Consider the following 18,759-nt stretch of genomic DNA (forward strand, 5'->3'; position numbering starts at 1 on the left):
TCAGCACTCCACCTGCCTAAGATCTTTCACTCCACAGCTGAGTTGGTGCATCTTAAAGCCAGTGTTTTTGACACCACAGCTGAGATAGTTTCCACCAAATGTTCAAATGCTCCTTAGAATTCTTATAGTTAAGCTCTGTACTGACAGGTTGAGTCCAGGGGTGAAGAGCCCATTCAATGAGAAAACACAACGAGAGTGATGCAGCAAATGAAGTCGCAGCCATGACCTGATTCTCTACCTTTGGGCTTTGTGCACTGTGGTCTCTTTCACTTCAATCTGCTTTTTCATCTCCGATCACAGAAAACCCAACATAAAAGTTGGGGTTCATCTCTTGTGATGTTTGCATTGGCAGCATTAAATAATTTCTATTATAGCATTAGCATGCAAAGATAATTCTTATCATTTCCTGTTTGCAAAGAATTGAGAATGAATAGAGAAGTCTGATATTAATAACATTTCAAATAGCCGATGAATAACACGAGGAGAAAGACGAAATCAGGAAGTGTAATTACACAAAGAGCTCATTGGTGTGTGAGTGTAAGTGAGGTGGGAGGTCATATCATGTACATTTAGACAGAGACATGGCAGCAGGCACAGACGAGGTGAGAGAGAGTTGAGCTTTACTGCTCGCCCTCTTTGCCCACCAACCCACAGAGGCTCGGGGTTGTCATAGAGCCCTACTGCGCTGTCTGGGAGACCTGCTTTCACACACAGGGGACATAGCACTGCAGCAGTGTGCGTATGTGGGAGGGTGTACTTGAAATGCCATTATCCATTCCTATCTAGCCAAGAAGCCATTAGTAGGAGCAACTAAATATGAAAGTAGGTAGAAACATTTACACAAGAGCTCCTGCTCATGCATTAGTAACTATATCTTACTTCTTTCGAACATTAAGTCAGCAGAGAAATTAATTTTTATCAGAAATGCGAATTAATTTGTGGCTCACCTTCTTCCATGGTGCGTGCTGTCATGGATTCACTGTCGGCGCCCTGAAATTCATTGAAATACGGCCGCACTTTAATCTCATATACAATGCCTTTCTTCAGACCAGAGAGAGTTATGTCCCTCTCTGAGGCAACCTTCAAGTCCTGTATCTGCCACGGCCCTGGGGAGGGCAGCCCTGAAGTTTGCCGGTACAAAACACGGTAGCCTTGGATAAACTTGGATGGATTCTCCACCTGAAAAGAGAGGAGAAGGAGAAAGAGAGAGACACGCTGCATTGTAATTGTGCGGAAGGTGTCATAAAAACTGCTATGACTCAACATCCGCTTATTTAATCACACAGTTCAATTAGCAGAAGAGAAGCAAGAAACCGTACAAAAACAGTAGTAGTGCATTTGCCATATCTGCACAGAATATGTTTTTCCTCTTGTTTTTTTTTAATTTTCCCAGGTTCTTTTCAGGACAGGTACTTCTTGACAGGGGGAGAAGCAAGAAAAAGCTTTTACAAGGAAAATAACACACTGGATTATCACCAAAACAGTGCAAGAGTGGCTCTTTTCTGGCTTATTTCTTTTCTTTCGCTGTCTCTCTGTTGTCTCAGCTTGTATGTTCTTAACAAAATGATTTGTGCATCTAAATGTCCCATAAGCCATCTCTTTTTCCTTTTTTGCCTATGTTTAAAAAAGGAATTACTGTTATTGGGAGTGTGAATAAAAAATAAACACAAATTCCTATTTTCTTCAAAAGATAGAAAAAAGTAATACAATTGATCCAAATTTGTGGAAGTTTGTGCACGCCGGTTCTTACGTTCTCCAATCTCATTACTACCAAACCCTTATCTTTACAGAAATGTGATTTTTCATAAGGCAGGAAAAATTTGCTTTGTGATTTTTGATGTCTTAGTGGAACTGTTTCTAGTAAATGTAATGTCTGATGTAATCCTGCACAAGCTGTGCATATAGGCCAGAAATGTGGAGATCCAAGTTTAACAAGAAGTATGCAATGAAGTTCTCATCTACCACACAGACAAAGGTGACTGACAACTTTATGTTCTGAGCAACAAAGTACTGAAATTAAAGTTGAGTAAAATCCAAAAAACAAAATGGGAAATGCTGTTTTTCCCAAATAACATGCAAAATACAACAATTAAGAAAGATTCTGCTGCAACTGTTTAATACATAAAGTTTGGGTACTGAAAAAACTTCTGTTAAATGGAGCCAGGTCAAATAACGCCTGTGAACCTATTCAGATCCACCACAAACACAGTTGTCTCAGTCTAAAAGCTGTGTGACAGTACACGGTTGTCATGCTGACAAGCATGAAATAGCAGACTGCAGTAAATGTATCCAAGGTGTGTTATTAACCTACAGCAGCAGGCACTGGGACACCTTGCCAACAGACAGAAATAACATTTCCCAGATCAAGCACTGCAAACTGCTTCCAGAAGTGACACATGTAGTGCCTAATGGTGATGTATTTGTCCTGAATAGAAACATTAGTCTTGATTCCTGCATCGCTTCACACCAATCAAAATTGATGCAGCAGCAGCTGTTCATTCTACAAATGTGTATCCATCCCCTCATATTTATTCTGTGTGTGTGCCAGCTAATCCAAAACAAAGTGACGTGCCAGGTATAAAGTTCTCAAACAAGCTTAGACCAGATTTGTTTTTCTTATATTGCTCCAAAGGTAACAGTCGGTACTTCGGCTATACTTTTACAAATCTTTTAAGGGTTGTGGGTACTCACAGTCCAGGTGACCTGCACTGAAGTGGAGCTGAGGACAACAGGATTGTGCATGTTGACTACAACATCCCCCAACTCTTTCTGCACACGACGGTGGTCCACTCCCTGTGCTGTAGGACTAATGTCTGTGACAGAGAAAAAAACCAAAACACAAGCAATGTAAGTGGGAACAGGAATTCTTATCGCTAAAAATTTATTAGAATCCATTCTCATTTCTGTACCTTGAGTGCGAACGGGCTCAGACATTGGGCTCGGATCCCCGAGCCCTTGAGCATTGACTGCCCTGATGATGAACAAGTAGACGGTATTGGGTCGTAGATCTTTGACTGTGAACTCTGTGGTTTTCACATGATCTGCCACGGTCTGCCAGCTGTTACTCACTGACTGACTGTAAAAAGAATAAATTAAATAAGCAGTGAACAACTTCAAATGTAAGAAATCCAGACAATTCATTTGAGATAACTAGATGTACTGCTGAGAGTGGGAGCTCAAATGATGTGCCACATAGTAATGAAACGCCAGAATAACTATTGAAAGGCTTTGAAAAACATTTTGTTTGGTGAAAGAATAGTCAGTCCAACAAACACAAGACACACACACATACACACAAAAAGTGTGCTAATCATATTCTGCTTAAAAACAACCAATAAAGTTATTATTTACATTTAAATACAAGCTACTTTGTACTCCTTGGAAATTAACTAATATCTATATATATATCTATATATATATATATATATATATATATATATATATATATATATATATATATATATATATATATATATATATAAATAAATAAAAGAGCTACTCATGAATGTTCTCCTTCAAACTGCCCAGGCTTGCTTGACTGCCCACAGAAACACCCACATCTGTTACTGCCATGAAAGTTCGGGGTCACTAAATGTTGCTCGAGGCCATAGGTCGCAGACATACCCAAAAGCCTCAATGACATAGGAGGACACTGGGGAGCCCCCCTCTGGTCCCGGTTTCCATGACAACGAGATACTGCTCTTGGTAACATTAGTAACCTCGGGTTTGGAGGGAGGCCCTGGGAGGGCGGTCGAATTGTGAGATATGAAGTCAACGAGGTCAGTAGCGTCTAAGGAAACAAGACAGACACAATTAAAGCAAAAAACCCACACAAAAACAAAACAAATGCAAGCCATGTTATAAGTGATATGCATAAAACATGTGAATCATTTCTACTGAAGCAGACCTCTGACATCCAAGTAGGCACTCCACGATGTTTCTCCACTGGAGCTGGTAGCAACGCAGGTATACAGCCCTGAGTCAGACAGCTAAGAAAAACACAATTTAAATTTCAAGTTAATTCAAGCTCCCATTTCATCTGAACTCTACAAGAACTGGGCAGATTTCAAAACTGCAACAGAAACCAAATTCTTTTGGGTTTTTTTCACTAAAAAACAGTAACTAATGATAAAAAATAATAATAATGATTGCAGACACTGTGTCTATTAAACTAACAAACATTTTCTGCTCATCTGCATCATAATACAGCTTTTCGAGTGTACTCTGTTGCTTTGTACAGCTGAATCCAACTCTGATCCCAGATGGTTTCCAGAAGCTCTTACGTCACTCTGGGCTTTGCACCTACTAGTACAGTAAAAATGCATTAACCTCCACTGGCCTGCATTTGGCTCGAGAAAAGCCGGAGAGTGGATGAGAGGGAACTTTAATGCTGGCCAATGACAAAAAAAAAAAAAAGAAAAAAAAAAAGAGAGATCCCAGTGAAAGCTTACATTAATTTTCTTAATTGATTTGCTCCAGTAATGGTCACCCGCCATTCCAAAAGCCATCGACATTATCATCACTAGTGCTGACACAGGAAATAGTAGATATGACAACCAATTTCATATTGGCAATGCTTTAGGAGAGACTGACAACTATGTTATCTCTCGAGAGAAAGTACACGAGTGAGGAGCACTTTGACATTGTGACAGTACAGCGTATATTGGAGATTCTCCATTTTATTTCCCCCTTCACACTTCTGAATTCAGACTATATAAAAGACTTCAAAAACTAACAAAAATCTATACTCACTATTCATCATTTAACAGCAACCTGACTGTACCTGTTCATCTGTAATGCATTAAAGCTGACATCATTTATCAGGTACGTAGATTCCTCTTTATTCTTTCACACGCAATGCAGGGTGTGAAAGCTACACATGCAAAAACAAACAAAAGCCCCATAGACTAAATATGTTGTTTTCCTTTGATGTGTTTATGAACTGCATTCACATTCACTTCAATGTCCTTCTCACCAAAAGAGAAAGATTTCACTGCAAAATATACGAATAATTTACAGGTCAGAGGAATGTGAAATATGTGCAGTGGGATTAATTGAAGGCACAATAATCAACAGGAGATTCAACTGATATCCTGCTGAGAAGATAACAAGGGCATTTTAATTTTGGTGGTAAAACACTGTCTCCAAGATTAATTAACTGTCCTTTATTTTGATTAATTAGTCCTGAGGACCTGATTGAACTATTGCAAAGGACACTTCAATTCCGTCTGCCACATCTGGCATGAGGAAATATAAAGGTCGTACGTAATGCTAACTGGCAGAATGTTTGCTGCAATTGTGGTTTATCATTTCATATATTTGGTAATTTGTTTATCTCTTTTAAAAAAATTAATTAGACTAAACCAAGTGAACAACTAAAACCTAGGAAAACAGCTGACTGGCAACAAAGATGGATTGAATGCCAGGAGCCCAGCCAGCACTTAAAAAACAAAAAAGAAAAAGAAAAAAGAAACACTACTCTATATGCTTTAAACATCTACAGACTGAGCAGAAAAGTTAGATGTAACTGGAAAGTGATGTCAGTGAAGAGTCTCCTAAAACTCCATTCTTTCTAATGACAGGCATGGAGAAACGTAATTTGTTAGAAACAAGATTAATTATCTAGAAGTCTAGAAAAAGAAAAAATACAACTTTTCACTCAGCAAGTATGTCTTACTTCTGAATCACAAATTTCATTTAGAGTTCAACGAACACTTAAGTTGAGCATGATTCACCACTATTTTGTGGCAGATCAGTTGCTACTCTTTCCAATAATATAAGAGAAAATGCCTTTAAAATAAGAGTCCAGAAACCAGTGATCTATGGTTAACCCATCAACTTCTTCCAACTGGACTTCAATCATTTTTTAAAGCAAAGTTATGGGGAAAACAATTAAATTAGCAATTAGAGCTATTCTTTGGTGGTTAGTAGGCCACTGTCCCCAGAAGAAACTACAGTACATATTACAGATACAAGGTATCGCTCGCTACTTCAACATAACCCACCCTGGTACTCTGGATCTGAAGGCTGCCATGTTCCAGAAGGGAAAACCTTGTGTCCTTTCCAAGCAGGTTGGCTCCATTCTTCCGCCAAGTGATTGTAGGCTCTGGGTCCCCAGACGCCTGACACCTGAGTAGGGACATGCCTCCCAAAGCCTGAGTTTGGTTGGATGGGCCCTGCCGGATGATCGGTGGTGGGCGGTCCTTCAGGGCTGAGTATAACAATCAAGAATCCGGTGTTATTATTTGAATGCTTTCCTAACATTGTAATTTGAATGTCATAGTCTTGGCAAGAAACATGCAACTGTTTTCTTGGAGTTATCAGATTTGTGGGAAAAAATACATGACCTTATCACAAGGTGTTAATTTGTGATTGCAATAATTATATTTGTGGTTGCATGCCCGAGATGTTAGGGTTCAATCTGGTGGATTTGTTGTGAGAGGAACTGACTGTTTTGTGAGGCTTTTCCACAGTAGGGCGGAGTGTTCATGGCACTGCATCACACCTTTGAGTTTTAATTACTAGGTGAGGATTAACGATGCTTCACCCGTGGTGCTAATTACCATACCTTCTTTATAACACCTTTCAGCACATTCATGCCTGTCCTCTCTCTTTCCACTTTGACTCATGGCTCTATCTCCACCCTTTTGGCAAGTCCCCCACAAACACACATGAACCAAACTCAGAATTAGCATGCCAAGCAGAACAACAATACAACTATTTTAAAGCTTTTTAGAGCATGTTATATCATCCAGAAAACAGCCTCTGCACTCTCAAACAGTAATTTCGGTAGTGTTGAATCTCTCTAGGCCTTGTAACTATCCCTCGCTTCCAATTTCCTCACTGCTGCTCTCCACTGTTATCAGGGCTGTCTCCATTCACACAAGTGTTTAAAGCAGGCTCTCCCTGCCTTATCTTTCATCACACCTCCTTCAGGACAATGAGCAATACAGCAACTCAAGCAGAATAACAGAAAAATCAGGTACAACTAGGCGCAGCATAGTGTACAGTAAGCAGAACCGCATGTGATTTTCAGAGAGCTAAATTGTTTGCACATATATGGCAATATTATCACGTTGTGTTGTTGGAAAGTATATATTAAGGTTTAACTTAGATGTAAATGTGAACATTAAATAAATGGGAAGATGCCATTATTACTTTTTCTAGTTCAACACAAAATTATTTTATGTATTATCTAACAAAAGATGCTCTAGCAAACTTTTTCTAATATTACATTTGCTGTAGAGCACGCTCTCATTATCCCAAGTGATTACGGTATAAACAAAAATATGATATTGCTGTTCCTGATTTAGTCTGCTCTGTGAAAAATGCAATCATACTCACAAACCTTGGTGACAAAAGTAAAAATTACAATACTGCTTTCCAAGGTTGTTACAGGGATGCAAGAGAACACTCTCCAGTATTAGTCCCTGCTGCTACTTATTGAACTGTATCAAAACACTAATTACTGATTATGCATAAGAATATCAATTTCTACACTGCTGGTCCAGGTTGGTACTCTTCAATCAAACATCACAGCTAAAAAAATAGCTAAAGTTATAGCTATACTTACATAGTTATAAAGTACTTTTACACTCACACATTTATGGCATATTAGAGAAACCAGCACTTCAGAAAATCCTAATCTAGTGGACACATACAGTATGGCAGCTGATCTTACAAGCTTAGTGCATGCTACAAAACGATACAATTCAAGCTTCCAAACATCCCAGGCGTCACGCCAACTCTATCCATCTTTGTTTTCAGCCATAAGTCAAAGGAATTTATCCTATCCCTTGCGCTCTACACCTTACATTTTGATATTTATCCATCTCCTCTGAGTGACAGAACAGAAGTCATTTGCTCTCCAAAAAAACACTTCAACAGATGCTAATTTAATAATGTGTGGGAGAAAAAGCCAAGAAACAAATGGGGAGAAGGGCATAAACAGCTCCCAGCTGGCAGCAGCTCAGCACTTAATGCTGACATTAAAGCTTTGTCAAAAGAAAAAGAAGCATTGCATCTCTCCATGAAGTAGATCGTTTTATTTTACATGTTTTCAGTCTTTAAAAAAGTAAGGTGCAAATGGAAAGGTTCATTATCAGTGGCTGGCTTTTAGAAGATACAGATGTATCTTTGCCAGTAAATGTGGGCAGATAAATTATCTTTGATACAGTGGTGTTCAGTGTTTGAGTAATGTTATAAGCTATATGTGCCCCATCAAAATAATAAACATTGATGAGACTCTTAAGTTATGCACAATGTTATTATGCTGATATACTTTGCACAACATTGCAAAATCACTGTAACTTCAGGAAGCAAAGTTTTCTTTAACATCTCTCATCTTTCTTTTATCCTATTTGCTCTTTAATCCAGCTGAACTGTGTATATATAAATTGCATAACTCGATAAGTGGTATTTTCCTTCATAGGTAAACATTTTCTCTCTCTGTGAGGATGGTGTCTGCTATATCTACTCTCGTCTTACCGTCTGCTACTTCAAGCTGGGCCTTGGCCATGATGCTTCCGGCCACAGTGAGGGCTTGGCAGATGTAGTACCCCGCATCTGAGCGCTGTACAGGAGAGATGGTCAACTCTCCATTCACAGACACAGACACTCGGCTGTCTCCTTGTGCTTGCTGACTGGGGAAAAGAAGATCCTATTGGGAGGGACAGTGGGGAGAAATGTAAATACACTAGATGATGTACTTGTTTAGTAGCACAAAGGTTTGGTTCATATTAACACGATAGCATCACACAGTTGATGTAGATTTGTCAGCTCCACATCCATGACACAAATCTCCTGTTAAACCACACTGCAAAAGAGCTCTGTTGGATTGAGATCTTGTTACTGTGGATGCCATTTGAGTACAGTGAACTATGTTTAATGTTCCAGCATCCTGCTGGAGGCAGCTATCAGAAGATGGGTATACTGTGGTCATAAAGGGTCGACATGGTCAGCGAGCAGACTCAGGTAGGCTGTGACATTTAAACAATGTTCAATTGGTACTTAGTGTCCCGGTGTTTGTCAAGAGCATACCTCACACACCATTACACCTGCAGCCTGAGTTACTTAGCCAAGGCAGGATGGATCCTGCTTTTATGTTTTTTATGCCAAATTCTGACCATACAAGCTAGCTGTCCAGGCAGAAATTCACACTCATTAGACCAGACAATGGAATTCCAGTGTTATCCAAAATTGTACTATGTTGAGCCCGTGAAAATTGTAGCCTCAGTTTTGCATTTCTCTGATGTGGTCTTCTGCTGCTATACCCTGCTTCAAGATTCAAAATGTTGTGCATTCAGTGATGCTCTTCTGTATAATTGCAACAATTGTAACAAAACAACCTTATCTGACTAACTGTTGCCTTCCTTGTCAGCTGGGAGAGGTCTGGCTATTCTACTCTGACCTCTAACATCAACAAGGCATTTTTTTCTCAAAGAACTGCCACTCTTTGGATATTTTTGGATCATTCTCTGTAAATCCTAGAGACAGTTGTGTAAGAAAATCCCAATAGATCAGGGTGTTGTTGCTATTCCAGCCTGTCTGGCACCAAGAACCATGCCAAAGTCACTTAAATCTAATTTCTTCCCCATTCTTAAGCCTGGCTTGAACTTCAGCAGGTCATCTTGACCATGTCTACAAGGCTAAATGCATTGAGTTGTTGACATGATTAGATTAGATATCTGTGTTAAAGAGCAGCTAATCATGTTCATGTAATTAAGTGGACTGAGTGAGTGTTCTGACAATGCTCGGGTCATGTGTTTAGCTCCCCAGTGGTCGAATATGATGATACGCACTATTCCTGATAGTTATAGTTATTATTAATTATTTCAAAATGATTCTTCAGACCAAAACAACATCAACACATGCTTTCAATATACTTGAATATTCACTCCCCTGTGTACAATTCGGTTAGAAAAGTGGGTCAATGTCTCTTTCCTACAAGGTCTGAATAGCTGTTTACCACAAGAGTGCTAATTCTACTGTGATAACCTGAAGTCATGGTCATAAAACTGAGGCATCAGCGTTGTCCATTTCTGCACCCTAGGCAGACAAGCTGATGGGCAGGAAAGGACATTAGCCTGCTTTCATTATGTCTAATGACTCTAATGCAGTACATGACATTGTCTCTTGCTAAGTGAATTGGCTAGTCAGACCAGTGTAGATTGATGATAAATGACCACTTCATTATATGCGTGTGGAACAGAACCGCACTGCTTTCCATTGGCTTGTTCCATGTAGTCAGATTTTGACCATTTTTTGAAAAATTATTATGATAGCTGTGGAATCGATGCCTGTATAGGAATGCAAGCCTAAAAGAGACACGCACACCACCCTACTAAAAAATAAAAATAAGTACATATCGTTCAAATCACAGTCTTTATCCTTACCTGGCTCCCTTCTCTTTGCCAGAAGACTGTGGGTTGAGGTTTTCCTCTGGTCTCACAGGGAAAGGTTGCTGTTCGTCCTTGAGCGACTATTTGGTCAAGGGGTCGCACCACAAACTGAGGTGCCTCTGAGTTTAAAGGCAAAAGAAAACATAAAACAACTGCAAAGCAATTTTACAGAATTCTGATTGTGTTTTTAACAGGACTCCAGTTAAACTTTCAAAGTAAAATCCATAAACTGAATGTCCAGCTGCTAATTGAAGGGATTCATGCACTGGGTTTTACTCACTGAAAAGCTATACAGCTAAAATGAGCTAAATCCAGCTGCCAAAGTATCAGAATATTTAATAATAACTCATTAGAGTGCCCATATATCTTCATTTTTTTCTAAATAAGGCACATCTCACATATCTGTAACTCCTTTTATTTCTTTTTAAAGTGACGTGGTAAATTTAAGGACTGCGGGAATAAATCAGTGGTTGACTAAAACAACCTATATATGCATGTCTAAAATTAGTTTGATGGTTGCGTTTGTGGAATGCCACAACGGTACATGCATACTGAACAGGTGTGTGATTAAAAACAAAGAGCAGCGCATGCACAATGGGATCAGCTCTTACTTACCAACGGGGCGAGCTGATGACACAACAATGGTGTGAGTGAGATTTACACACAACACAGAGAGAAGGAAAGCAGAGGAGTAGAACAGAGGGACAGAAAAAAAAAAGAAATTAATGAAAATCAGAGATGAATGAGATGGAGTTGGGTTTCCATCCATGAAACTCAGGGACAGGGAGGGTAAAAATCAGTCACCAAAGCAGGTGATGACGTGGACCTTAAGGAAATAGTACCTTGTTGGTGTTTGTGAGATAAGAAACTGATGGCAAAAAACTGCTGAACAGTTATATCGCTAATGATTTATCAGCTTTAAGACTAACAGACTTGCAAACTTAATAGATCTGTTGGTAGATTAAAAGTCATGTAAATGAAATGGATCATTGATGAGAGCGGGCTGATTAAAGATGAGATATGTTGTGTACATTATGCTGTGTTTTCTATGCATTTGTTGTTAAGAAGTTAAGATAATTAAGAAGATAATTTTAGGTGATTCAAAATAAGCTGCACTTGGTTTCCTTTCTTCTGTCATACATACAGTCTGTTCTATCATCAAAGTGTCAGCTGACATTTAACATGTCCAAAGTTTAAAATAAGAAGGTCAGAATATGTGCTGAGGTAATGTAATCCTTTTGAATCCATAATTCAGACTTTAGACCTCCATAACTGTTTGTTTTTAGGCTTTTTTTGTGTGATGTCATTTAGCGCAGATAATCTTAATATGGTTAATTCAGACACACAGGTCTGGTTGTGGACACAGCATCCGCCTTCCATTCAAACCTTTTTGGTTATGTTTCGTTAAGAAAGTTGGCTGTGGGGCCGGGGGGCGCTGCTGCGCTGGGCCCCGATCTGGATGGGCCTGGGCCCCCTTTCCCTGACGGGTTGCGGAGTATGGGAGTGCCTACTGGGGTCAGCGGGGGAGCTGGCCCCAGGGAGGGGTCACCTGCCCCTCCCTTCCTTCCCTCCCCATCTCCAGCTGCCTCCCTTTTCCCGCTCCACCACAACCACCCACACATGCAGGGCCTTGGAGTAGGGGTGCAGAGGAGGCTACCCCCCCCTCTGTCCCCTTCTGGCTGCCTCTGCCTCAATTTTATCCCACAACTTAGACCTTCACATTACTCACACTCTCATTACACATACATATAGGATCTTGGGGGTGGGCACGATACACGGAGTCCAAATTACCATCAGGGTGTACACCTCACCCCTGGCGTCGTTGCCCACCTCTCAATTTTGAATACACGTAGACATTGAGGGCTAGCAGGAGGGACTATGCGCTTACCTGCTGCTCTCTGGCAGGTAGCTCCATGCCCTCCTGGGTTTTAAATGCACCTTAGAACACACATGCATCAACACTACAATGAGCGGGTGGAGGGAGGTTTGGAGTCTTCTCTCACCCCCGTTCTCTGCGGCCTGCTGGAGCGGGGGGGCTAGGAGGAGTTGGCCGTCCGACTGCGGTCCGGAGTGTGGGGCCTCCCTGCTGCTGCGGAGTCGGGGCGGTCTGCCTCTCCCCACCGCAGGGAAAAGGGTAACACCACCTGGGTCTGGGTGCAGTTCTCCCCTCCAGGGGCAAGGGTACCTAGACCCGGTTCGTAGAGTACGCTTGGGGAGTGTGATCGTGTGTACAGCGTCTCTTTATGTCTGTCTTCATGTTGGTTGAGTGTGGAGTAAGTGCATATGAGAGCATGAGGGTGGGAATGGATGTTTGTATCTGTGTGTGCCTGTATGTCTGTGTCTATATGTCAGGTTGGGTATCAGACGCCACCTCTCTGGGGACATCTCAGGCCCTCCAAGGTTTGGAGGCCTATCTCCACCCACCACCACTTCCCCTGCCAGTGGCGGACTCCCTCAGGTGTCGGTGCGTTGGTGGTTCTTTGTGTCTGGGGGTGGGCGTCCGGGTACACACCGGCTCACTCCTTGGCGGCCGCTTATCGGGGCCTGGAGCCTGGGGCTCGCTCGGGCCACTTCGGAGGTGGGGTGCCCCGGCCTCTCGGCCTGGGGCTCGGTCACTCAGGCACAGCTGGCTGCCGGCGGAGCTCACGGGCGCGTCACTGCAACTCCCCTGGCTTCTGCTCTGCGGCTGCTGAGTGAGCCCTCATCTGGGACTCTCCTCAGCTCTTACTGGGACAGTGGCGCGGCTGCCCCTCTGTTGGTCTTCCTTGGTCTCTTGTGTTCTGGGGGCCTCTGAATGTCTGGAGTTTTGATCTCCTCCATACCTGCTTCATACCCTGGAGGAAGGGGCTGTGGCCCCCCCACACTCCCTAGCAGATCGTTACATGGAGAAACCTTTGGAAAGCAAGCATGCTGATCCACACAGGTGTACACACAGGTATTCACAGACGCGGACTACAGCTTTCTTGGCTGCTGCCTCAAAGCACATTGTGCGCTGTCCATCTTGCGTGCTGCACAATATCGTTTATTATTTAGTATCTACTGTTATCTACTGCTAGCTAGTTTATTGTGATGGTGCCGTTTTTTTTATTATGTTGCTCTTTGTTGTTTGCTTTCTCTTCTGTTTTTTTTCTCCATACAGGTGACCCAGGTGTTTTGTTTTTTTTTGTTTTTTTTTTTCCTTCTTTCTTCCCCCCCTTCTCACCGTCTCTTCTCCCCTTTGGTTTTCTTTCTCTCCCCCTCTTTCTTTCATTCTTTCTCCCTGTCCTATCCCCCAGTCATGTCTGTCCCGTTTGTAGCAACTGAAAATAAAATAAATTCATAATTATAATAAAGGTCAATCAAATGGACCAATATGGCAAGGCCATGATGATCCACTTGGTAAAATAAATCCGCTTGGCATCTTTCTTGGCCTTAAGACAACAATTCTGATGGCTAAAGATCCAAACGGGACACACACAAAAAAAAAAAGAAAGTTGGCTTAAAGTGAAGGAAGGAGAGCTAAACCAACTCATTTTAGGCAGCGGAGAAAATACACCAAGGACAAGTACAAGAAAAATAAGGATTATTTTGATGTTTGAGTCACGTGAAGCTACATCAGTAGAGTCCAGGAACAAATATGTGGAGTGTATGCAAATGAGTATCCCCTTTTAGCTCTGTCAACAATGTTTTTTCATGCATAAAAAAAGAAGGAAAGAGAAAAACGAAAAACGGAGATAATGTTATTGGTCTGAATTTGGCTTAATTTTTGCTTGAGCTTTTCAAAGATGAAACAGCTTCTTCCCACTGATAAGGTGTAAATATGGAGTGAGTGGCTGGATGGAGAATTAGCCCCCCAGGAGAGGTCATAAAAGTTCACTTAAAGCTGGTAAGATTGTTCATATCTGGCGCCTAGCTGGAGATCTAGAGCAATCAACTACATCAGCCCACTGTATGAAAGAAAAGCTGAGGCCAGGCCTAGCCTTTCAGCAGGGGGGCAATAATGCTCATAAAGTGGGCAATAAAGGACTGATTGTCCTGTGGCCTGCTTTGGGAGATACAAAAAAAAAAATATTAGGGATGGGTTATGAGCTTTGCCAAGTGTGAGTCCACAACCAGTTACCCACCTCTGATAGTCAGATAGGCGGAGGCCTCCGCTTTACCCACACGGTTCTCTGCGAGGCACGTGAAGGTTCCCTGATCAATCACTGATGCTTTCTTTATCCTCAAAAGGAAGTCGTCTTTTTCATATCTAATGTCATACCTGGTGACAGAGAGGAACAGTGACAGCAAGTCAAGTAACATTCCCAGCTGATTTAATAAAGCTGGAAGCATGATAACGGTTATATGCAAATTAAAAATCTCACGTTTAAAGTGTAGTGTAAAAACAACAAACAAACAATGATATCAAATTGCTGTTGTATAAACTACCGTGTGATGTTTTAGATGGAAGCTTTAAAAGGGTTGTGTCCTTTTTTTTGATACATTACAGGCAGACTTTCTAAGGCAATTTCTACAGTGCTAGAAAAAGGGAAGTAATTATATTGCGATGAATGCATGGCAAAATGAAAGGTGCTTTCAGCTGGAACCCTGACTGTTCCACTTTTTCAATATTTATAATGACGAACCACCCACTGTGGTGTGGGCTGTGCAGTATACTTACGTGTGTGTGTGTGTGTCTAAGTGTATGAGTGTGGAAGAGAGCAATGAAAAAAGACAGAAAGGCAGAGGGAGAGAGAGAGAGAGAGAGAGAGAGGAAGAGATAGACAAACAGTCTGAGAATAAGGGAGTGGCATAGTCTGACAAACAGAGTATGATGAATGAGCTGAGCAGTAAGAAATGACTAATTCATAGAGATGTTCCATGCATCAGTGTGTATCCACCAGTGCAGCATACTGTAAGTCAGCATCACTGAAGTTAGAGTGAGAGAAACATCTAAGCTACCAGAGTTTAGATAAGTGCCTCATAGGGGCTACAGACAGAATGAGTAAAGGAGCAAGGAGTCGGGCTCTCCCTCTCTCGGGTCCCTTTTGGCGTGAGCGATCCTGTGAAATTGTCTAGCCAGCCATACTGATTCAAAGATGGGAGACAAGTCGAGCAGAGAAATGGCACAAGGGGTGAGAAAAAGTCACATCAGAAATAGCTCTTCCAAAGGGTGTGGGCGGAATATCGATGGGAGTTGTGGGGTCTGTCCAGAGTCTGGTGAGGACTCCATTCACAGCACATCCCTGACCCAGATACAGACTTCCCAAGAGGCTGGTGGGTTTCGGAAAAGAATGAAAGAAGTTGAAGGAGGGAAGTGAGGCGAGGTAGGCCTGAAAGTAGGACATGTTTCTGGAGTCAGGGGGTACTGAGGTACAGGGCATAACATAGGTAAGCAGACAGACTGCCAGACATAGGGCGGCAATCAGTTGTTATAGTCTAACTCAAAATATAATCTAACACAGAGGCACTTTATAGCGTGTTAATGGCTTACACCATGTTTATTTCTTTTTAAAAATAAAGCCATTAAACAGCATTCATTTCGACATGAATAATCACATTTTTGTATAAAAAAGATGAACTACTATGTTTCAGCTAAGGAAAACATACCCTTCAATGCTTTAATTAACTAATATAGCTGATTAATTTCGAAGCAGCTCCAAAAGTAATTGAAAACATCTCCAAGAACAAAACCTATAATTATTTTTGCATTACAGCTGCAAAATTGAATCTCAGAAGCAGTTCAGAGAAACAAATAAACTAGTTAAACAGTCATAACTATAGACTGCTGTTGCAATTAGCATAATTGCAGTGTACCTAGAGCTGTACTCGCTGATAGGCTGATAATATTTATAATGAAATAGTTTAGACAGAATGCTTGCCATGGTTGTTTTTTTTTTAAATTTAATTAAATGTAATTGTCTGTTACAGTTTGTGATAAAAATCTGATTCATATCACATCTTGTAAAGTCCTTGAAAAATGCCTGAAATGACGAGCTGATGTAAGTTACATACTTCAGACAATGACAATTTATCAGTCTTCAGACTTCAAACTTCAGTTAGAGAAATGTAGTGACTGAATCACACTGTTTCTATACAGAGATCATATATTTAAAGCATATAAAGCACAAGACAAACAATGATAGGCTAATAATAACCTTTTAAAATGAATACTCCTATGTGATACACGCATATGCATATGATGTGATCTAAATGTGTGGAACAAATCGCAGGAACACTACATATTATAATGCAATCCATTGCAAAATTACCATAAACTGGATTAAAACATGACATGATTAAATAAACACCATTACAGCTGAATATCCAGTTACTAGGCTATTGTAGTTTTTTTCCTTTATACTATAGACAGTATATAGGATCCTATTGTGTTTCCATCTCTTTTAGTGCCTTTTGTGCCACAATTGAATTGTACAAAGCTGGCATTAGTAAAAAGAACAAAAGGACAGACATTCATGTGCTTTTTGGCCGAGGAGTTCAAACAGCAAAAAAATGAGATTCTCTGCAACTAATAAATAATTTTTTGACAGACTAATTAAAGTCTCCCATGAGTAATACAGTATGTTAAAACTTCTTTTCCTGATGGGACTCATTAGCTCTCCTCAAACATTTATCTATTATCGTTTTAGCATCGGTACACATTCACACAAACACGAACGCGCACATGGCACACAGACGTGCACTAAACACATTCAGTCACAGTCCTCACCTGCCACGAGTAATATCCACATCCTCTTTTTTCCATCGCAGCACAGGCGGCGGGTCACCATGGACTTGACACCTGAACTCTACGCTCTCGTCAACTAAGACCACCTGGTTCACTGGCCGTTGCACAAACACTGGTCTTTCTGGATGTCGGCAGGAAAGATAATACAGAGGCGAAATTTACTTTTGATATACTGGTTAAATGATGTAGGTGGCAAAAAAAAAAAAAAAAAAGCTATGATCTATTATTTTCTGAACCGAGCATATGTGCGTGTCAGACTTCTTACCAAAAACTGAGAGCTGAGCTTTTTCACTATCTCTCTCCCCAACCATGTTGGCTGCCACGCAGACATAAATCCCTGAATCACTCTTCTTGGTATTTGAGATGGTCAGCTTTCCTCCACGGACCTGAGGAAGAAAAGGCACCTGTAACTAGAATGAACCGGTTCAATACAAAATCCTTTACCCCCTGAACAGTTCCGGGTTAATGTGAGTAGCTGAGTATGTGATTTAGTGTATAGGTCCTGAAGCAGCAAAGGAGTCCCCTCCCTAAGGGAATTAACCTACTGTGATCCTGTCGTCCTTGAGGTCAAGACGAGTTTTATCTTTCCTCCAGAAGGGGGTTGGTTCCGGATGCCCACGTGGCGGCTGACACTCAAAACTGGCAGTCTCTCCAACTGCCACAACCACGTCCTGTGGATTCTGCCTGAAGTCATCACGCAACACTTAGAAATATAAAAAAAGAGAGCAAGGGTCGTTACCATTTCTTTAAGAAAATCTACTTCAGGTCACTAGTTTAAATTTTCATTCAAGTTCAGCTGTTCCATTATGTGAACCAAAAATTACCTTTAAGATTGAGCTGCCACAGGCTAACAGAACTCTATGACTTTTTTTTGTAATTTAAGAGTTCAAAGATAATTCTGTCAAGTAGACTGTCGCAGGAGACAATCGCCCATCTGTCTCCGACAATACAGTCATCACTCTGAGGGCATACTGAATGTATGGGCTCTGCAGATAAATGCAACACCATGTATATATCTAGGTGGGGTTAGCGGTACAATGTGCAAAGGAAAGACACACCAAAACACAGAAAGAGACATGAAAGCAAAGCACAACTATTAAAGACACACAAACAGGCAAGTCTAGATAAGAAGTAAAGTAAATGATCATGCATTAAAAATTTAAACTGTAATAAGTCTGACTACTTGAGGCTGAATCACTCAGTGTAAAAGTACCTGATAAAAGCAAGTGAGCTACACTCTGGTAAGTGCACAAAAGACATTGGCATACGGACATAGACATCAGCCTATGTGACTCTATACTAGCAATGATCAGGTCAACATTGAAATACCTGATTGGGTGAGGTGAAAAACTTTGATCATCTTGCTACAATGCAATGTTATCCTTTGAGTAGAATCTACACAAAACAACCCTGATTCCATGAGGTCACCTACAGCCTACGGGATGCAAGGCTCCACAGCTAATGGGCTAGTGCTGGACACCACAGTATCCTCCTCGAACTAAACACACTCAGCAGGTTCAATCTCAGGGTACCATGAATTATCCCGGCACTTTAAAACTACTAATTTTTCTAGAAAACTTTGATAGTAAAGTACACACTGGCCTGAAATTCACTGGGTCCCTAATTCATTAAAATTCATATTCTGTGAATTTT

At 41.0% G+C, this 18,759-nt stretch overlaps 1 protein-coding gene across 2 annotated transcripts in view; it reads right to left on the reverse strand.

The window, feature by feature from the left end:
- LOC308386648 (roundabout homolog 2-like) overlaps positions 1-18,759 on the reverse strand; it is an 83,846-nt gene that overhangs the window by 19,342 nt on the left and 45,745 nt on the right. Inside the window, exons 3-15 of one of the 2 annotated variants that reach the window (XM_080866343.1) lie at positions 17,652-17,809; positions 17,372-17,492; positions 17,089-17,227; positions 14,504-14,640; positions 11,016-11,027; positions 10,395-10,519; positions 8,488-8,659; positions 6,006-6,211; positions 3,908-3,989; positions 3,625-3,790; positions 2,910-3,076; positions 2,692-2,813; positions 948-1,179 (exon numbers count right to left, since the gene is read on the reverse strand). In XM_080866343.1, coding sequence (XP_080722469.1) covers positions 948-1,179; positions 2,692-2,813; positions 2,910-3,076; positions 3,625-3,790; positions 3,908-3,989; positions 6,006-6,211; positions 8,488-8,659; positions 10,395-10,519; positions 11,016-11,027; positions 14,504-14,640; positions 17,089-17,227; positions 17,372-17,492; positions 17,652-17,809 — 1,839 coding nt within the window. The remainder of the gene's footprint in view (positions 1-947; positions 1,180-2,691; positions 2,814-2,909; positions 3,077-3,624; positions 3,791-3,907; positions 3,990-6,005; positions 6,212-8,487; positions 8,660-10,394; positions 10,520-11,015; positions 11,028-14,503; positions 14,641-17,088; positions 17,228-17,371; positions 17,493-17,651; positions 17,810-18,759) is intronic. The other variant, XM_080866344.1, reaches the window with a different exon arrangement.

Source organism: Rhamphochromis sp. 'chilingali' (genome assembly GCF_963969265.1).
Source record: "Rhamphochromis sp. 'chilingali' genome assembly, chromosome: 19".
In the NCBI taxonomy this organism is placed as follows: Eukaryota; Metazoa; Chordata; class Actinopteri; order Cichliformes; family Cichlidae; genus Rhamphochromis; species Rhamphochromis sp. 'chilingali'.